Source organism: Austrofundulus limnaeus, unplaced genomic scaffold (assembly GCF_001266775.1).
Source record: "Austrofundulus limnaeus strain Quisiro unplaced genomic scaffold, Austrofundulus_limnaeus-1.0 Scaffold25, whole genome shotgun sequence".
Classification (NCBI taxonomy): Eukaryota; Metazoa; Chordata; class Actinopteri; order Cyprinodontiformes; family Rivulidae; genus Austrofundulus; species Austrofundulus limnaeus.
Genome location: NW_013952427.1, coordinates 691,277 through 692,732, shown reverse-complemented (window position 1 = coordinate 692,732; position 1,456 = coordinate 691,277). Strand labels below are relative to the sequence as shown.

At 38.2% G+C, this 1,456-nt stretch overlaps 1 protein-coding gene across 1 annotated transcript in view; it reads left to right on the top strand.

The window, feature by feature from the left end:
- The window catches only part of mpzl3 (myelin protein zero-like 3), a 29,953-nt gene that overhangs the window by 24,597 nt on the left and 3,900 nt on the right, over positions 1-1,456 (top strand). Inside the window, exon 4 of the mRNA XM_014004532.1 lies at positions 539-695. Within this exon, the coding sequence (XP_013859986.1) occupies positions 539-695 (157 nt within the window). The remainder of the gene's footprint in view (positions 1-538; positions 696-1,456) is intronic.

The following is a 1,456-nucleotide window of genomic DNA, read 5'->3' as shown; positions in this document are numbered from 1 at the left end:
CCTCTCTTGTATTAAGCTGCAGTAATGTGCAAATTTCCAGACTGTGGGATCAATAAAGTTTTATCTTATCATATTTTATCTTAGAAACAGTTTTTAGTCTGTAGATAACTGTGTTTTTGCTATGAAACTACAAATATGGCCCAACAGGGTGGAGTCGAACGCTCAGCGACCTGGAGGGGGCGGGGTGTGAAATATCTCATTTGTATTTAAAGAGACCGCACCAAAACAGCTTGCTCTGAGGCGCAACTCAGAACAGGGGTAAAGCAAGGAAAGCAAAGGAGTCTGTGGAGCAACAAAAATGAGGAAMTAGGACCAAAGTGTTGCAGTTTTATTTTAAATAAACCATAAGTGAATGATTTAGACCTGAAAAAGGATTTAAAAGCATGATATGATACCTTTTTAAAGCTGCTGAAAAAAAACTGTGTAAAGTTCTAAATGTATAATGAAAACAGAAAGCAGGTGTTGTAATGTGCTGAATACAGCTGATCATGAACACCATGCTAATGTTTGACCTTTGATCCCTCCTCATCTTCCTCAGCACCCAGCATTCGTTTCTCTGATGTTGCTGTCCTCCTCGCCTTCGTCATCATCCCTTCCGGTGTTATCACCTTCTTTCTGATTGGACGGATGTTCTGTCCCAAGAAACAACGTAGCCAATCAAAGGTCTACAGATCCCCCATAGAGGTCACCGAGGGGTGAGTAGATTTATCCTGCCAGTCTCTGGTGTGGCTCTCCTGGGGATAATCACAGTCAAGGCAGACTTTGACTGTTATAGATTGTGCATCTGGATTGCTAATTTACTGAATGTTAAACAAGAATTTAAGCTTGAGGTGAAGATTTGTCTTTAGGGATGTCTGCTTGATTGAGAAACGTGATTTGAATCAACCCTGGATCTTCTGTTGGGGGGTTTGGTGCAGGGGAGTACCAAGTTTCTGGTTTCTTTTTTACTGACATTTTGCAGAAACATAATTGTTATACAATATTGTTGTTGTAATTGTTTAACAATTCTGATCTTTTCATATTTGTTTTAATTTTCTTTTCTTTTTCACATTTCTTTTTTGGCATTCTTCTTTTTGCTTTCTATCCATCTTTTCACATTTTAAAGTAAAAAAAAAATACACCAGCTTGGTGTCTATTGGTCATAAAATGTATCTACCACAGTGTCACTCACTGGTTGATGGTCTACAAGTTTTTAAGCTTTTAGTTGATCTTTTGGCCCTCATCTTTGCATTATTATTATTTTTATTCAGAATTGACGGGTCTTCTCTGACTGAGCACACTGCCTTGTAAACAGCCTTTTAAACCTCACTTAAATAAGCTCATAAAAGGAGTAAACATTTAAATGAAATAAGGCTGTTGTGGACTGTATGTCAGGGGTTCTTAACCTTTTTGACCTCAGGGCCCAATTTATTGAACATAAAGTGACACAAGGACCAGTCAGACATTACCAATGTAC